The sequence below is a fragment of the Lactuca virosa genome, chromosome 5, assembly GCF_052849685.1.
Source record: "Lactuca virosa cultivar CGN04683 chromosome 5, Lactuca_virosa_CGN04683_v6, whole genome shotgun sequence".
In the NCBI taxonomy this organism is placed as follows: Eukaryota; Viridiplantae; Streptophyta; class Magnoliopsida; order Asterales; family Asteraceae; genus Lactuca; species Lactuca virosa.
Window position 1 is genome coordinate 109,955,953 of NC_136430.1, and position 14,826 is coordinate 109,970,778.

A 14,826-nucleotide genomic window follows, 5' to 3' on the forward strand; every position below is an offset into this window, starting at 1 on the left:
TCTTAAAAAAACAAACAGTCTGCAAAGCCTAATTTCTGTGCGGCGCAGACAGAATAGGCCAAGAAGATCTGCAGACAAAAAACAAACAACACCTAAATGTCAAACAGTCAAAGAGCAACAAGGATTGCAATAAGTGAAGTAGAAAGTAAGTTGAAAGAACGCTAGGCTTTGTTGTGGTCTTAGGCAGAGGAACTTAGAAGGTCTAACGTTGGGTCAACTGTTTCACAGGATGTGATAAGTAAAAACTACTTTATTGTGTTTTACATTTGTTTGAAAGGTTTAAAGTAGGGTTGGATATATGGTTGTGATAAGAATATATATATGGAGGTTCTTGAAAGGGGTTTGCACAAGTGATCTAATCAGCCAATCTCTGTAATCAGAAGAGATGTTAATAACCAAATAGCTTGGGTTGAGCATTCGTAGAACTTGATAATTATCGAAAGCTATTTTCAATACATTCATGTCTTTTTCACATGATATTTAATAGTTAATTAGGAAAGAGCCCATGCTTCGCATGGGTTGTAAATAATTTAAAGTTTCCTAAAAAAATTGGTTGGAAATAATTTAAAGTTTTCTAAAAAAAATTGGCACAAAAGTGACAGTTGTCAAAGTTTAGTGGCGTTAGTGTAAAGAATCATCAAACTTTAGTGCCAAAAGTGTAAATAAGTAAAAGTGAAAGTTTTGTGGCAAAAGTGTAAAGAAATAAAAGTAAAGTGGCAAAAATATATGAATTGGAAAAGGTTCCTGTTAAGGCAAAAATGTAAAGAAATAAAACTAAAGTGGTAAAAGTATGAATTGGTAAAGGTTAAGGCAAAAGCGTAAGGAAATAAAAGTATAGTGGCAAAAGTATGAATTGGGAAAAGTTGAAAGTGGCAAAAGTATGAATTAAAAAAGGTTAAAGCAAAAATATAAAGAAATAAAAGTAAAGTGTCAAAAGTATGAATTGGGAAAATTTACTGTTAAAACTATCCATGTGCTTTAATATATATATATATATATATATATATATATATATATATATATATATATATATATATATATATAATTCCAATATCGCCTCTTTGGATAGGGCAAAAAATCACATTTTTTTGCTCCAACGATATAATTCTCTCGGTCCCAATCCAATACACATCAAAATCAATACAACCCATATATCCGTTACCGCAAACACAAGAAGAAAATTTACAGAATGTAGAAAACAAAAAGAGATTATTGGCAAGAGATGTTTGCAGTTTCCTCTGAAACATGTAAAATGTAAAATGTACAAATACGCATGAGGAAAATAAAATTTGGAAACAGATATAAAAAGCAGCAGCCAAGAAACAAGAATATAAAATATACGACGTAAAAAGAAACAAAAAAAGGAATCAAGTATATAGTAGCAGGAGGAGGAGGAGGAGGAGGAGGATATAACTCATAATCTCAGCTGGTGGTGGTTTTGTTAGGCTTATTAGGCTTCCCAAAATCAACCAAGTCTCCGAAAAACTTATCTTCAGCCTTTGTAGGCTTCCCAGATGGAACATGGACATAAGACGCATTAGCCATGGAGGGACCCGTGTAAACCGTACTATTGTTGTTCATATAACCACTGTCGTCTCTAAGCGATAACCCTGACATTCTCTGGTCAACAAACTGAAACTGCTGTGTGTTTTGTTGTTGCTGGTAACCATAGTTAGCAGCACCATAACCATAGTTATTGGTGTTGTAACCGTATGGCATTTGGTTAGCAGCGTACATGGGTTGTTGTTGTTGTGGGTACATTTGACCGGTGGGTTGAAATTGTTGTTGCATGCCCAATCCCATTACCTGCTGTTGTCCTTGAAATTGTAATTGTTGTTGCTGTTGTTGTTGTTGAGGATATGTGATTGGCTGCTGTGGCTGCATGTACATGCCCATTCCCTGATTGTTTGTTTGTATTTGTAGCCCCACTTGAGGTTGAGGGGCTACTGATTGGTTATCATCCGTTGATTGAGCTTCCCATGGAGGTGGTGGTAGTCCTACTCCATCACTTGTTGGACCACCTGACCCTGAGATGTTATGTTATTCATAACATAATAAAAGTAGGATGTTATATTATAAAAATATTTACGAAACTACATTGTTATTTCTATATAAACAGTAAGCAAAAAGTATAACTCTTACCATTCCAGGAAGAAGTAGCTCCTTGATTATACGTGGTCTGTGGCTCATATTGTGGTGGCAAAGTATTAGGAGGAGTATTTGCATTCGGGTAAAGTAATGATTGGTGAGGTGGAAAATTTTGGGACTGTTGTAATTGAGGTGAAGAAGAATATGTTTGTCCTTGTCCAGCTGGCACATTTGGATTTGGCATGTTGTTCTGTGAAAGCATGTCCACTAGGGCTAGGGCATTATTATACTGAGGTGGTGGGGTGGTGGTCGACTCAGGTTCACCCGTGGGTACAATGGCTAGGGAGTTTTCGGGAGTTGGTGAGCCAAAGTCGTCCCCACTCAGAAGGTCAAACTTGGGGTTGACCGTCGCTGGAGTTGCTGGTGGTGGGCCGGTGGTTGTTACCGGAGTAATGGCAAGGAAATTTGCCTCTAAACTGCCGCCAACACCGTTGCTGGAGGTTGACCTGAGCATAATACAGGGAATTTTTTTAGCCCAATATTGGAATACAATTATGACATTACCTAATTCCATTGGTTTGTTTATCATAGCTTTAAATGGTAAAGAATAAATATAAACTTGATTACCCAGATTGTTTGGTGTCTCCTGTATCAATAAGAAGATCATCCACAGGTACCAATGCTTGACTAGTTTCAGGCTTTGACTTTTCAACTGGGACAGGTGTTCCTGAAACAAGTGCTTCATGTTTGGCTAGGACCCGCTGCAAGTCATCATTCAAAGCTAAGCCTTGACATAAAAGCGATTCATCCCTGTCACAAGGAAAAACTAAAAGGATTAAACACTAGAAATAGCAACATACTTTCATTGATTTGTTTTTTATAGAATCCAACTTCCATCCTTCCTTTTATAGCAATGTCATTCAAATTTCACTGCTATAATTGGGTAGATTTTTCAAAGTACAATGTCCTAAATAAGAAAAAAAAAATAGAATGCTATAGTTGGGTGATGTGGCAAGAAAAGTTATACAATACAAGGCCTTACGATGTTGAGTTCACAAGGTGTACTACTCTTCGCTTGTATGTACTACATTGTTCCACCAAGTCTACAATGACCTCTTGTCTTAGTCCCTGATTCCAATTTTCAAAGGAAGACTTAAATCAAACTTGAGGAGCAAAATCGTAAAAAACAGTGAGGGGCAAGACCAGAAATTTTAAAAAAAAACTTTACCTCTTTCTTCTCTGGATCTATTGCAGTTAGCATTTCTGCAAGGACATCCATGATACCTTGTGCATTCTGCAGTTCTGTCAAGCTGAAAAGAAAAAACAGAATAAGACATAGAACTACACTTGACAGATTTTAAATAGTAACTATTCAAGTGAAACATATATGAACAAGCAAACAAAATGCATCTAAAAATTTTAATACAAAAAGCTTAAAATGTGATTTCTAGATATACCTCAAAGTTGGAAACTCAGCCTCCACAGAAGACTCGCCTGCTTCATTTCCATTTTCTGGATTATTTGTAAGTGAAGATCTACTTTGTGTTTGTGGGTTTGTGACAGCTGGCGCTGGTCTGTCAGTCCTCTGTGGAAAAACTGCTCCAAGACGCTGAAACAAAAGAATAAACATATATCAAAAAATATATATTTCTTCCAAGAAATCTCTATCAAAAAGTTCAAGAAAATATATATATTTTTCTAACATAACTTACCAATAATTCATGATATGCTGCATAGTATTGTGGGTACCTAGCCCTTGATCCTCCAAACCCTTCTTGCCAAGTGTCTATTAGAATTAAGATCTTCTCTTTTACATGAAAATCAGGCTGCAGTTCACAAGATTATTATTTATGTCAAACAACAATTCACTATAGCAAATTGCTTAAAAGATAATAGTTCTAACCTTCTTTTTTACTATTTTCACCATCTCATGAAGCAGATCTCTCTCAGCTACATGCATATGGACAAAATCCCCACAGTTCTTCATAATCGTTTCCAAAAGCTTAAACACAGTAAACAAGATGAAGATCTTTATGTGAATCCACTAAGAAAAAGGTCTTGAAAATTGAACATGTGGTCTGTATTTCTTTAAGCCAATCTACAACTTTTTTGGGGGGTTTCAATCTAATTCTAACTAACAATACAATAAAGTCACCCTCGAGAGAATTTAAAGATTGGGTATAAAAGCAAAGTGATTGGTAAAGATCTACAAAGATGAGGGCAGTAGTTTTCTTTGTGCTTACTGTTAATACAAGAAGTTGAACTTTTGGATTCTTGCTTCCAAGACGCTTTTTTATGCCTTTAACAACATCCTTAGCTTGCCTGAATAGCAATTACATCAATGTTAATACCACATGCATCAACTGTAGTATATACACACAAGTAGCATTCATCCCCCCTATACGTTGAGGACCTTATTTTCTTCTTTCATTACACTATTTCTAAACGAGTCCAGGGTTTGAATGAACATTCATGATATCAATGCTAGTAAAAATATCAATGATATGGAGCTGGTACAGGTCAATTTAAATTCAGATTTTGTATATACAGAATACTGTGTAGAGCTAAACCTACATTTATCTGTGCAAAACCTTTTCCATTATGTCAATCTGCTTCTTTGATTCTAAGCTAATCTAACCACAAAGACTACCTTTGTAGGTGATACATGCCACCATAACTGGATGATCAAAATCAGTATCATCATTTCCTCTTATTATCTCTATTGCACAATATTTTATCACTATTTAACAGACCCCACATTATTAAATATACATCCATTCTTTTGTGTTTTTTAGTTGATCATGACAAAACTAAAAATGGTAGAAGTAAACAGAATGCCCATCAAACAATATCAAAGTTAAGAGCAACCCCCAAAATCTCCAACAATAGGCTAATTTCTAGTCAATTATGCTAAGTTCTTAAGTACCTACATCAGAGTATATCATATACAAAACAAAGCGTAGAGCAAATACACTCAAATCACAATAGAGATGTGCAGAATAATGTGTAGCTGAGCAAGGTCAAAAACAGCCCCAAAATCTCAATTTCCATGCCAACTCAACCCTTCACTAAACCCAGTTCCTTACAGATACAATTATACCTAACATTATTGAAGAGAAAGAACAGACTTATAGATTTCCAGTTTCACTTCAATCTAACTTCTCTAATCTTGCTCAAATCATTTAGTTCTAACAATTTATAGCCAAATAAACCCTAAAATCGCACATTCCTACACAACCTCCAGTCCAAAGTAATCCGTTTCATCAGAACCTACTCAAATTTCAATATAAAAACAAATATGTCGGTTTTAATGTTCAGCATTACAAGTAAAAGATAAAGAAACAAGATCAGTTCGTATTACTAAACATGATTTACAAATAGAACAAGATCGAAGAAGAGCGAGAACATACGCAGGATCATGATTGCAGATATCACAGATTTCAGTATTCATCGACCAATCAGGTCCTATAAGCATGCTGCTTGTTGCTCTTTCCACCATTGAATTCACCATCTCTTTCAGTATAAATCGAAACCCTATAAATCACCCGAAACTTGATTGGATTTATTATTTCCAGCCGGATTTCGTCCGGTTATACAAACGGCAAATTCAGAAAGAACACCACCACCTAATTTGCAAGAAAAAAAAAATGAGAGATCAAACAGTCAAAAACACCTATGTCCCTATCTAGATCTTTGGGTTTCGATCCGTGATCGCTGTTTCTTATTCCTTCTCCCGTTTTTTGCATTACCGAAAAAAAGAAAATCGGAAAGTAAAAGTAGCCAATCAAGAAAAGAAACGTGGCAAGTCGATTACTGCTTGATTGTTTTGCATATTCGGATCACGCGGTTAGAATTTTTCGCAAGGAAGTTTGAGGGTTTACCGGAACACGTCATCAGATACGGTTGAGTCAAATAAATGTCAACAGGTGAGAAAAAAACAGTCTAAGTTTTTTTTTTGTATTTTACCCATAATTTAAAATCTTCACTTGGAGTTTAGCCGCAGTTGGTATATTGACGTTAGGAGTGGCAAATCGTGTTATCGTTTCGTGTTTTTGTCTGACACGACACGACATGACAAAGTTTTATGTAACACGAACACGACACGACACGATGTCGTGTTTTTTTAACTAACACGAAAACGAACGAAATAAAAAACGACAAACACGACACGACACGAAAAATATATGATATACTCAAAAATTAGTTTATTTAATGAATATTTTATCAAATATAACACGAAAACACGAAAAACACGATAAATAACTGCTAAATCGTGTCAATTTCGTGTCGAATTTTGAACACGAACACGACACGACACGACATCGTGTTTTTTACAGTTAACACGAACACGACACGAACACAAATTCAAATTTCAGTTTCGTCCCAATTTCGTTTCATGTCGTGTATTTTTGTCGTGTCGTGTCATAAATTGTCACCCCTAATTGACATCTAGTTGTGAACTAGAGTAAAGGATCTCTTGTATCTCTATTTTTTTATATTTGTTTTTCTATATATTTATAATTTTATATTTATTTATATTAATATGATTTATGCATAGACGATTAGTTTTATTTCTACGATTAGTTTCATTGCGGAGATAGTTGTTTTGCAGCAGACGTCAAATGTTTTTTTCATTGAATAGTTTCATGCGCAATAGTTGTTTTGGTTTAAAACTTAAAGTATGTTGTTGTTTTTGTTCTAAAACTACGTTGTTTTAGGTTAAAATTAAAATTACATTGTTGTTTTTGGAAAAAAGAATACTTTGTTGTTTTTTATTAAAAGAAAAGAGCATTTTTTGTTTTTATTTAAAAATAAAAGTTTGCTATTTTGGGGAAAACTTCAAAGTATGTTATTATTTTGGTTTAAAATTCTAAGTATCCGTTGTTTTGGGTTAAAATAAAGTTATGTTAGTGCTTCGGATTAAAAATGTTAATATAAGTACATTGTTGCTTTGGGTTAAACATATAAGTACGTTATTGTTTCGGATTAAAAATAAAAATATATTTTTATTTTGTTTAAAAAAATATTGTTGTTTTAAAATAAAAATAAAAGTACATTGTTTTAGGTTAAAAGAATGTACATTGTTGTTTTTTTACAGCGTCGCACTTTTGAAAATATAATTGGTTGTAACATTGGTCTTAGGATATACAATTAAAAGTTCAACGATGAAAATTGCATTTTATATGAATGACGTATACATATAGTTCGATAAATGTTTTTATAGCACAATGTTATAATAAAAATAAAAGAATATTATTTTCAAAGAATTTGTATCTTCCAAAAATCGATGGCGTTGCAAGTCCACTCTTTTAAAGAGTTATTGTTGTGCAGTGGCTTTTTGCCCATCGACTTGCTATAAGATTTTCTTATATTTATGAGGCAATTGTTTTTCTGATTTCTGATTAATATGATATATGCTAAATGATGATCGAAAGTTTAATATGTGAATTCTGGTTTTGAAAATCTAATATGTGATTATTATTTTTAAATAATCTGATATGTGCTTTTGATTTCTAAATAATTTGGTATGTGATTTTGATTACTTAATGATCTGATATATCATATTTATGAGGTAATTATTTTTCAGATTTCTAATTAATTTGATGTATGAAAAATTCTAATTGAAAGTTTGATATGTAAATTCTGATTTTAAAAAATCTTATATGTGAATTTCGATTTTGAAATTTTGATATGTGAATTTTGATTTTGAAAATCTAATATGTGTTTTTGATTTTTGAAATAATTTGATATGTTATTTCAATTTTTGAATAATTTGATGTATCTAAAAATATGATATGTTATTTTAAAGTTCGAATAATTTGATGTATAATGATTTTGAAAATCTGATATGTTAATTTAATTTCTTTAAGTCTGAAGTGTTAATTCTGATACCAATTTATGATTTTGTTCAGCTTGTGGTTATAGATAGCTAACTTAAGGTTGTATCCTTATTTGCTTTACTATATCCTTTTGATTTTCAATCTCTTTTTTCTAAGTTTAAATATGTTCCCTATAAAACAACAATCGGATGCTCAAAATAGAAAATGAAAGCAAAATTAACAAAATTTTATTAATACCTTTCAATGGTCTTTAAATAAGTATTTTGTTAGAAATAAAAATAATGATGAAAATTATAACAATGTTGAAACTAATGATTTTGTTGATAAGTCTATTAACCTGGTTGAAAATTCTAATGAATAATGGTCTTAAAAAATAATGATTTTATTGATAAACCAAGTGATATCGATGGAAAAAAATTATTTATGGAGTTGCAGATTTTACAGGTAATGTTGTCGAATGAATTTTACAAAGGTGAAGTTCATTGGACAACTATTCAAATTATAGAGTTCGCAAAGAAAATGGACATTTTTCATAATGCGTTGGTAGCATATAAGATCTTATTGATGGTACCGGTTATAGTCACGTCTGTATAAAGAAGTTCTTTTGAAATTGAAGTTATCGAAATTATATCTTTGAAATACCATGACTCAAGATAGATTAAACGGGATTAGTAATTTTGAGTAAAGTCAATTTCTACAAAGTCTTAATTATCATAAAATAATAGATCATTTTACTTCAGAAATGCACAAAGGCATCGTTTAAATGAATTCTTGTATGTTTTTGTTTGTATAACAATGGATTTAGTTTGAGTATAAAATTTATTTCACTTTTGCTATATAAATTTTTTTAATATATAAAATCATTAATTTGGTATCTCACCCCGGATATTAAAAGTCGTTTGAGCGGCTATGCCTTCGAATTATCGTCAAATGGGTTAATCATGATAGATAGATTGTTCAGAAGCCACTTGGGAAGTTTTAAGACTATTGGGGAGTCTTCTCGGCATGACACTCGACAAAGTCGATCTGTCTCAGCAAACACCGCCCCACGACCTCAGCATGTCGAGGTCAACGGGTCAATTCGCTAGAATTTTTCCAAGTCAACTCCTCCTTCAAAGCCGATCAACAACTATATTTTTTATTTTATTTTTCCAGCTAAAACCACTATATATACCTACCAAACCATACCATATTATCCTTATTTTTATATCATTTGAGATTGGTGGGGAAAAATACATGGTTAGAAGAGCGGTGATATGTAATGTTGAAGGCTATCACAATCTTCATAGCGATTTTGTGGACCATATTTGAACTGTTAACCACATTGACTTGAACGTTGAACACGTAGACGATATGGAAAGCCAATTTTCAAATGACAACTTTTATATAATTTTTATTAGTTCCGCATTTTAAGTTTTTAAATTTTTTTGTTATGTATTCATTATTTCAGTTTAATGGAAATTACAATTTTTATCTAACTTTAGTTCTTAAAATAAATTAATTAAAAAGAAAGAGTGTCGCAACATGGCAAACCATTCCCTTCAAATGTCAAAAAATCAGAAAAGTATAAAAAAACTATTTAAATTGCAGAAAAAAAAAGCGACAAATGTGATAACAGTCTTTGGTATAAGGTCATCCGTTATACCCACCACTAACCATTATAGTGGTGGGTGACACATAATCACCACTAATTACCACTAAAATGTTGGGATACTCACCACTATATCCCTATTATTTTTTGATTATTAAAATAAAAAATTTATATTTTTTAATTAATTAAATTGTAGAGAGATGTGGAGAAAGGTAGAGAGAGATAGAGAGAAATAGATGGAGAGAGAGAGAGAGAAACAATTTGATTGGGTGTGGTGGTTCATGCTCCCCACCACAATTGACCACGAAAGTTGTCTACCACTAACACCTTGGGATGATGTTCACATTTGTGGTTAGTGGTCATATTGTAGGCGGTGTTTGGGATTACTTTTGAACATGAAAAGTCATTTTTATAGAAAGACTTTTTGTAAAATGACTTTTTGCAAAAGAAGTTCTTTAAAATGTGTTTGGATTAGCAAAAGGACTTTTGGTTTAACTTTTACATGTAAAACAACAAAAAGTCAGTTTTTGTGATTTTTAGAAACTCTTCCTTTTCTTCTATGCCAAAAGTCATTTTCAAAAGAAATTTTGAATTATCCAAACATCTTTAGACTTTTTTTTGACTTTTTGGAAAAGTTAAAAGCCAAAAGTTATTTTAAAAGGAATCTCAAACACTCCTGTAGACGAGGAAGGCATTAATACAAACTTCAACTCAACCTAACTATGGACTCATGATAAGGTCATCTGTTATACCCACCACTAACCACTATAGTGGTGGTTGACACATCATCACCACTAACCTTCATTAAACATATGGGATACCTACCATTAAATACACCACTCCACCTTATTTTTTTTAATTAAATTTAAATAAAAAATACATAAAAATCATATAATTTCTTTTAAACACTAGTTTTTCATTAATTTAAAATACCAAATTACATTAAATAAAAACTAAATTAATTAAAATAAAAATAATAAAAATAACATTAAAAATAAAAATTACATTAATTAAATAAAGAAATAAAAATAATATTAAAAATTAAAAACCTAAAAATAGCAAACTTCTTATTTGTGTTTTAAGCAAGGTTATTCCATTTGGGGAATTCTTCAATTTTTGCCAAGCTTTGACATGTCCAAAACGTTTATGATTTGTGTTTTCATATTGCTCAATGGCCACATTAACCGGATTGATATCGGCTTCGTGTACGTTGTTTATAACAAAGTTGTAAATTCCATTGAACTTAGAACATTTGGCCTTCATATCGTGCCGCTTCGAGCATATTTCATCAACATTTCAAATTGCACAACCCATTAAACCATGGGAAACACTTTCAACCTTTCTCCAAAAAGAACCATACGTTTGACCAGCGCCTTCTTCCGAAACCGTCACCCATGTTTATGCTAATTTCTCTTCTTCCTCTTCTGACCATTTCTTATTTTTAGGAGGCATGGTTTTTTAAAGATCAAACAACAAAAATGTATGATGACTAAAGGGAGAATAAATGTGTGAAAATTAAGATAAGTGGTAATATTTATAGGTAAATATTGATGGAAGAAAAAGAAATTGAAAGTAGCCGTTAGGTGGTCAAACGAGATTTAATGGAAGAAATGAATTGTGATTGGGCGTTTGAAATCGTTGTCCGGAGCACGAAGGGCCACGACCACGACCCATCACGAGACACCGGGATGGTGAGAACGGTCGTGGTTCGTGGCCACCTAGACCACGACCTCGTTCGTGGCAACCATACCAAAAGGTCTAATAAGCCCAAGAAACCATCAAAATGCCCAACCGATTATGTGAATAAAAGGCATGTCCCTTCTATTACTCTATTAGTGGATTGTATGCAAAACAAACACTTCTCTTTTTTGTTGCATGTTTATCCTAAGGCTTCTTTCATTGGCACCAGTGAACCACTATCTACATTTTTCCTACTTTTAGCCTAGCATTAATTCTTATATTAGTATTTAAAGTGATGTAACTGCATTCGAGAATACACAGAAAATTGCCCCACGACTCTTGTTCTCTGTTTCTTCTTCGGGGAGATTGACTTCCTAAAATTCGTCACTAATTAATAGATTGAATAACTAAATACTGACTGCCGAAGTTTCTTAGAGGCACACAAATTGTTCAATGAAACGCTTGAGAGAAATATGGCTTCCTGGAACACACCAAACCCGAGTCTACTGTATATATCACCATTTTTGAGATCTTTAGGAGACTCTTCAAGTTTCCAATTTGGCAAACAGATGCATTTTCATGCATTGAAGAATGAATTCACTCAAAATGTGAAAATTGATTGGATAATAGATAAAAGTTTTTGATTAGTTACTTAATTTGATAACAGATACATACAAAACAAATGTCTCAAGATGGTTTTGTTTTTAATCATGATGTTTGATTTTTGGTTGAATTAGTTCACAAGATCTAATTTACAAAGGAAACTACTACATATTGTTGTTACAAGTACTTGAGCTCAAGAAATGAAACTAGTATGGAACAACAGTGCGTACAGTTGATGGGCCGCTTTTCATATCCTCCAAAATAAGCTTCCGAAGAGACTCTGTCACTACACCTTCTTTTCCTGCAAAAATATTAAAAATAAAAAATAAAATAAAAATTATAAATGGACAATGTCACTAAAACACACGTCAAAACGCCCCCTAAATTGCATAAAAAGATTTCAAAAAATTTCTCACCATTTCCTATGACTTGATCATCCCATTGCAAAACCGGTCGAACAAGAACTCCACTACCAATCAACATCATTTCTTCCGCCTCTTTCCCTTCCTCCACCGTAACATCTTTCACTTTCACCCCCCGAACTTTCCCTTCTTTTACCAAATCACCCACAAGTTCCAAAACCCTTTTCGCAGTACACCCACTAAGTATGTTATCAAAACGAGGCATCAAAAGCTCGTTTTCTTTTGTAACAAAAGCCACATTCATATTAGGCCCTTCCGCAACAAACCCTTCTTCATCCAACCAAATCGCAGCATAACCACCGTTTTCTTCCGCTTCCATTTTTGAAAGAACATTCGGGAGATAGTTTACACTCTTCATGATGGCAAACTGCGGCGGTTTTATCGGAATAGATGATGTAATTACTTTTATGCCCTTGTAGTTAGGAGGCGATTGGTCTTGGATTACGATGGCATAAAGAGCGGATTGATGGCAACCTGAGGGCGAGAGTTGGAAATCACCGGGACCCGATGAAAGCCAGTATCTTAATGATCCATTTTTGCAATTCGAAGCACTTACGGTTTTTAAAAGTATTGCTTTTGTGGTTTCTTTATCGAAAGGAAGGTTTATTCTTGCCTTGCTTGCAGAACCGAGGAAACGATGAAGGTGTTGATCCAACTCGTATAGGCATCTGTGTCAAAGGGTAAAATAGTCATTTGTTGTAATAGAAAGAATTAAGTTAAATGACTAACCCGTTCACTATGGCGGCTGTATCAAAAACACCATGTCCTCTATGAACCATGTGATCATCCATGGGAATCACCATAGCAGCTTCATCAGTAGTGATTCCACCAAAAACACTCGAGTACATAGCCAAATATCGTTGTGTGCTTTTGTAACTTTCTTTATTTCTCCTCAATCTTTCTATTGCCTTCACAGAATTAGATCATTTTTAATGGGAATTTTATATCAAATCTTAGTTTCACTTCCTAAATTTCATTATGCTTACCCTTGTTTTCTGTTTCTTTTAAAAAAGCAAAAGATTTTGAAAACTTTGAAAAAGTAAAATAGCTCAAATGACATGAAAAGCTCAATTTTAAGACTATTCAAAAAGAGATTATACCTCTGAAGCTGAAAGAAGCGGAACATCATATACACGAGTACTTTCTGCAAGAACCAACTGAAAAAACTAGTAAGAATATCTTGATTTTGCGATTAAAAAGGTCAACTTTGCCCAAAATTGACAAGATTATTATTTTGAAACATTGAATTTGTTACCACCGGGGGTGTTTGGATGTGCGTTTTAAAATGATTAGTGGGAACTGGGTTGTGTCAAGAATCAGCTTTTTATTTATGTGGAAGTTTGACCTCAAAAGTCAATACTTTCTTTTATTATTGTTCTTAAAACACAAAATTCATCGAGTTTCTTTTCAATTTAACATGGAACACTTTTTACTTGTAGATCATGTAGCGAAGATCAATTCCCTAGATGAATTTTTAATAAATGTACATAAATTTTGAAGTAGAAAAGTAGCATGTTTGACCTACAAAAGTCAAACTGCAGCTTTTCTTCTAAACTGTACTTTTTCCTGTAAATTAAACAAAACCCAAGACGAAATCGTACCTATTCGTACACAAAAGTAGAATCTCTATCACTTACCACCCATTGAATATCATATTAACATAAAAAGAACAAACGAAGTTTTAAAATAAACCCATGAAAATGTATTGAAAACTCACAACTTACCAATGGATGAAGCTTTAACCACGTGGGATCGTCTCGGAGATATTCCACTCACCCTAGACTGAGAAAATTGAAACGAGGTTCTTCGAAGTGGATGAATGGTTGAAAATTTCGAAGGAATTGGTGGTTGATCGGCGAAAATCAGCTGGAATTGTGGGGTTTCAGAAATTGGTCTCTTGAGGTACGAGAGAGAAGCCATGGAAATCAACCGGAGTATTTGGTCAATTGGTTGTTGATCGGCGAATATTTTGAATATTTCGATCGAATTTGAAAGATGACAATTGATAAGGTGGTTGCCGGCCGTCGGAGTGTCTGTTTATGGGGAAAGTTTCAATTTGGTCCCTGAACAATACTATTAGTAGTACACTTGTCCCTAAACGAAGAATTTAAAGGAATGCAAGACAAACGCAAATTGTTATTAGAGTAAATTACAGTCTTGGTCCCTGTGGTTGTCTATGTTTAACACTTTTGATTTTTGTTGAATAGTTTGATAACAATCAAGTCCCTTCGTTTAAAAACCCTAACCGAAGGATTGTTAAACTTAAAAAAAAAAAAAAAAAAAAAAAAAAAAGACAATTTGCCATTCTTTCACATTAATGAAAAAAATGATATAGAAGATTAGAAGGTCTAGTTTTTAAAAACACTATTTTTTTACATTATATTATATCGAAATACTTTTTTTTGCCATATAACATCTACTAGGCCACCATGAAAACTACTAAACCACCACCAAAAGTTTTCAGGTGAAATATCTAAAATGCCCTCAACCTAAAAAAATCTACCCACCAAAATCTCAATAAACCATACACAACCACCATCACTGCCACCATAAAGGACGTAATGAAAATAAAAAGCAAACAACAATATCACACATCATTCAT

At 33.1% G+C, this 14,826-nt stretch overlaps 2 protein-coding genes across 3 annotated transcripts; both read right to left on the bottom strand.

Annotated features, from left to right (window-relative positions):
- Positions 1–1,102: 1,102 nt before the first annotated feature.
- Positions 1,103–5,832, bottom strand: LOC145115151 (TOM1-like protein 9). The gene is made up of 10 exons (XM_079051359.1): positions 5,499–5,832; positions 4,332–4,410; positions 3,992–4,090; positions 3,801–3,914; positions 3,546–3,697; positions 3,317–3,398; positions 3,131–3,216; positions 2,716–2,898; positions 2,143–2,594; positions 1,103–2,027 (listed from the first exon to the last, which is right to left on the bottom strand). Exons 1-10 carry the CDS (start codon positions 5,597–5,599, stop codon positions 1,423–1,425), a joined length of 1,953 nt encoding a protein of 650 aa, XP_078907485.1. The 5' UTR covers positions 5,600–5,832; the 3' UTR covers positions 1,103–1,422.
- Positions 5,833–11,895: 6,063 nt separating this feature from the next.
- Positions 11,896–14,291, bottom strand: ADCL (D-aminoacid aminotransferase-like PLP-dependent enzymes superfamily protein). 2 transcript variants are annotated; one of them, XM_079052783.1, is made up of 5 exons: positions 13,949–14,291; positions 13,325–13,368; positions 12,954–13,132; positions 12,219–12,892; positions 11,896–12,103 (listed from the first exon to the last, which is right to left on the bottom strand). In XM_079052783.1, the coding sequence occupies exons 1-5, from the start codon at positions 14,142–14,144 to the stop codon at positions 12,009–12,011; spliced, it is 1,188 nt and encodes a 395-aa protein (XP_078908909.1). In that variant the 5' UTR covers positions 14,145–14,291; the 3' UTR covers positions 11,896–12,008. The 2 variants fall into 2 exon arrangements, with proteins under 2 accessions (XP_078908909.1, XP_078908911.1); XM_079052785.1 differs by having other exon boundaries at positions 13,325–13,381; positions 13,949–14,057.
- Between the last annotated feature and the right edge of the window lie 535 nt (positions 14,292–14,826).

Excerpts from the sequence above, each read along its gene's own strand:
- ADCL (XM_079052783.1), bottom strand. The coding sequence starts at position 14,144 with ATGGCTTCTCTCTCGTACCTCAAGAGACCAATTTCTGAAACCCCACAA. Across the intron at positions 13,133-13,324 it reads CGCTTCTTTCAGCTTCAGAG|GCAATAGAAAGATTGAGGAG; the intron begins GTATAATCTCTT and ends AATTCTGTGAAG. Across the intron at positions 12,104-12,218 it reads TGATCAAGTCATAGGAAATG|GAAAAGAAGGTGTAGTGACA; the intron begins GTGAGAAATTTT and ends ATATTTTTGCAG.
- LOC145115151 (XM_079051359.1), bottom strand. The coding sequence starts at position 5,599 with ATGGTGAATTCAATGGTGGAAAGAGCAACAAGCAGCATGCTTATAGGA. Across the intron at positions 4,411-5,498 it reads ATCTGCAATCATGATCCTGC|GCAAGCTAAGGATGTTGTTA; the intron begins GTATGTTCTCGC and ends ATTGCTATTCAG. Across the intron at positions 3,217-3,316 it reads TAGATCCAGAGAAGAAAGAG|GGACTAAGACAAGAGGTCAT; the intron begins GTAAAGTTTTTT and ends AATTGGAATCAG.